This window comes from Microtus ochrogaster, chromosome 15, assembly GCF_000317375.1.
Source record: "Microtus ochrogaster isolate Prairie Vole_2 chromosome 15, MicOch1.0, whole genome shotgun sequence".
Taxonomy (NCBI): domain Eukaryota; kingdom Metazoa; phylum Chordata; class Mammalia; order Rodentia; family Cricetidae; genus Microtus; species Microtus ochrogaster.
Genome location: NC_022017.1, coordinates 12,999,147 through 12,999,981, shown reverse-complemented (window position 1 = coordinate 12,999,981; position 835 = coordinate 12,999,147). Strand labels below are relative to the sequence as shown.

The 835-nt window shown below is 38.9% G+C and overlaps 1 protein-coding gene across 1 annotated transcript in view; it reads left to right on the top strand.

The window, feature by feature from the left end:
* The window catches only part of Tnrc6b (trinucleotide repeat containing 6B), a 62,917-nt gene that overhangs the window by 53,052 nt on the left and 9,030 nt on the right, over positions 1-835 (top strand). Inside the window, exon 17 of the mRNA XM_026782684.1 lies at positions 576-722. Within this exon, the coding sequence (XP_026638485.1) occupies positions 576-722 (147 nt within the window). The remainder of the gene's footprint in view (positions 1-575; positions 723-835) is intronic.

Here is an 835-nt window from a genome sequence, read left to right as displayed (position 1 = left end):
TAAGAGCACTGCCTGCTCTTCCAGAGGTCCTGAGTTCAATTAACAGCAACCACATGGTGGCTCACAACCATCTATAATGAAATCTGGTGCCCTCTTCTAGTCTGGTGGCATCCATGCAAATAGAACACTGTATCCATAACAAATAAATAAATCTTTAAAAAAAATCATATATGGATCCAGGCCTTTATGAATATGATCCAGTTCACCACCTGACAGGTGAATGGACAGATACTATACTAATAGACTTGCTACCAGCAAAAGCATTTGCTCAGAGTGTTTTTACCTCATGATGACAATACGATGTACAGTAGATTCATTATTTAGACTTTTCACGGGATCATGTTTTTTCTACTAAACAGTTATTTTAGCATAATAATAACAAATAAAGGTCAGGCATAGTGGCCTTTACTTCAATCCCAACACTCAGAAGGCAGAGGCAGGCAGATCTCTGTGAGTTCCAGGACAGCCGGAGTTACATAGTAAGACTAAAAACAATAGTAATAAATAAAGTAGGAACTGTGTAAATTAAACTTTTTTTAACTATCTCTCATCCCTAACATTTCTTCATGTCTCAGAATTCCAACCAGGAGTGCCATGGAAAGGTATCCAAAATATTGACCCTGAATCTGACCCCTATGTGACTCCAGGAAGTGTGCTGGGGGGTACAGCTACATCTCCCATTGTAGATACTGACCACCAACTGCTGCGGGATACCACCACAGGTAAGTGAGAGCTGCAGACACCAGCATGTTCACAGTTGTTCACCATGGCTTTAGTTCCGTTTGTTGTAGTACCTGATAATTTTTTTTAATATTTATTTATTTATTATGTATAC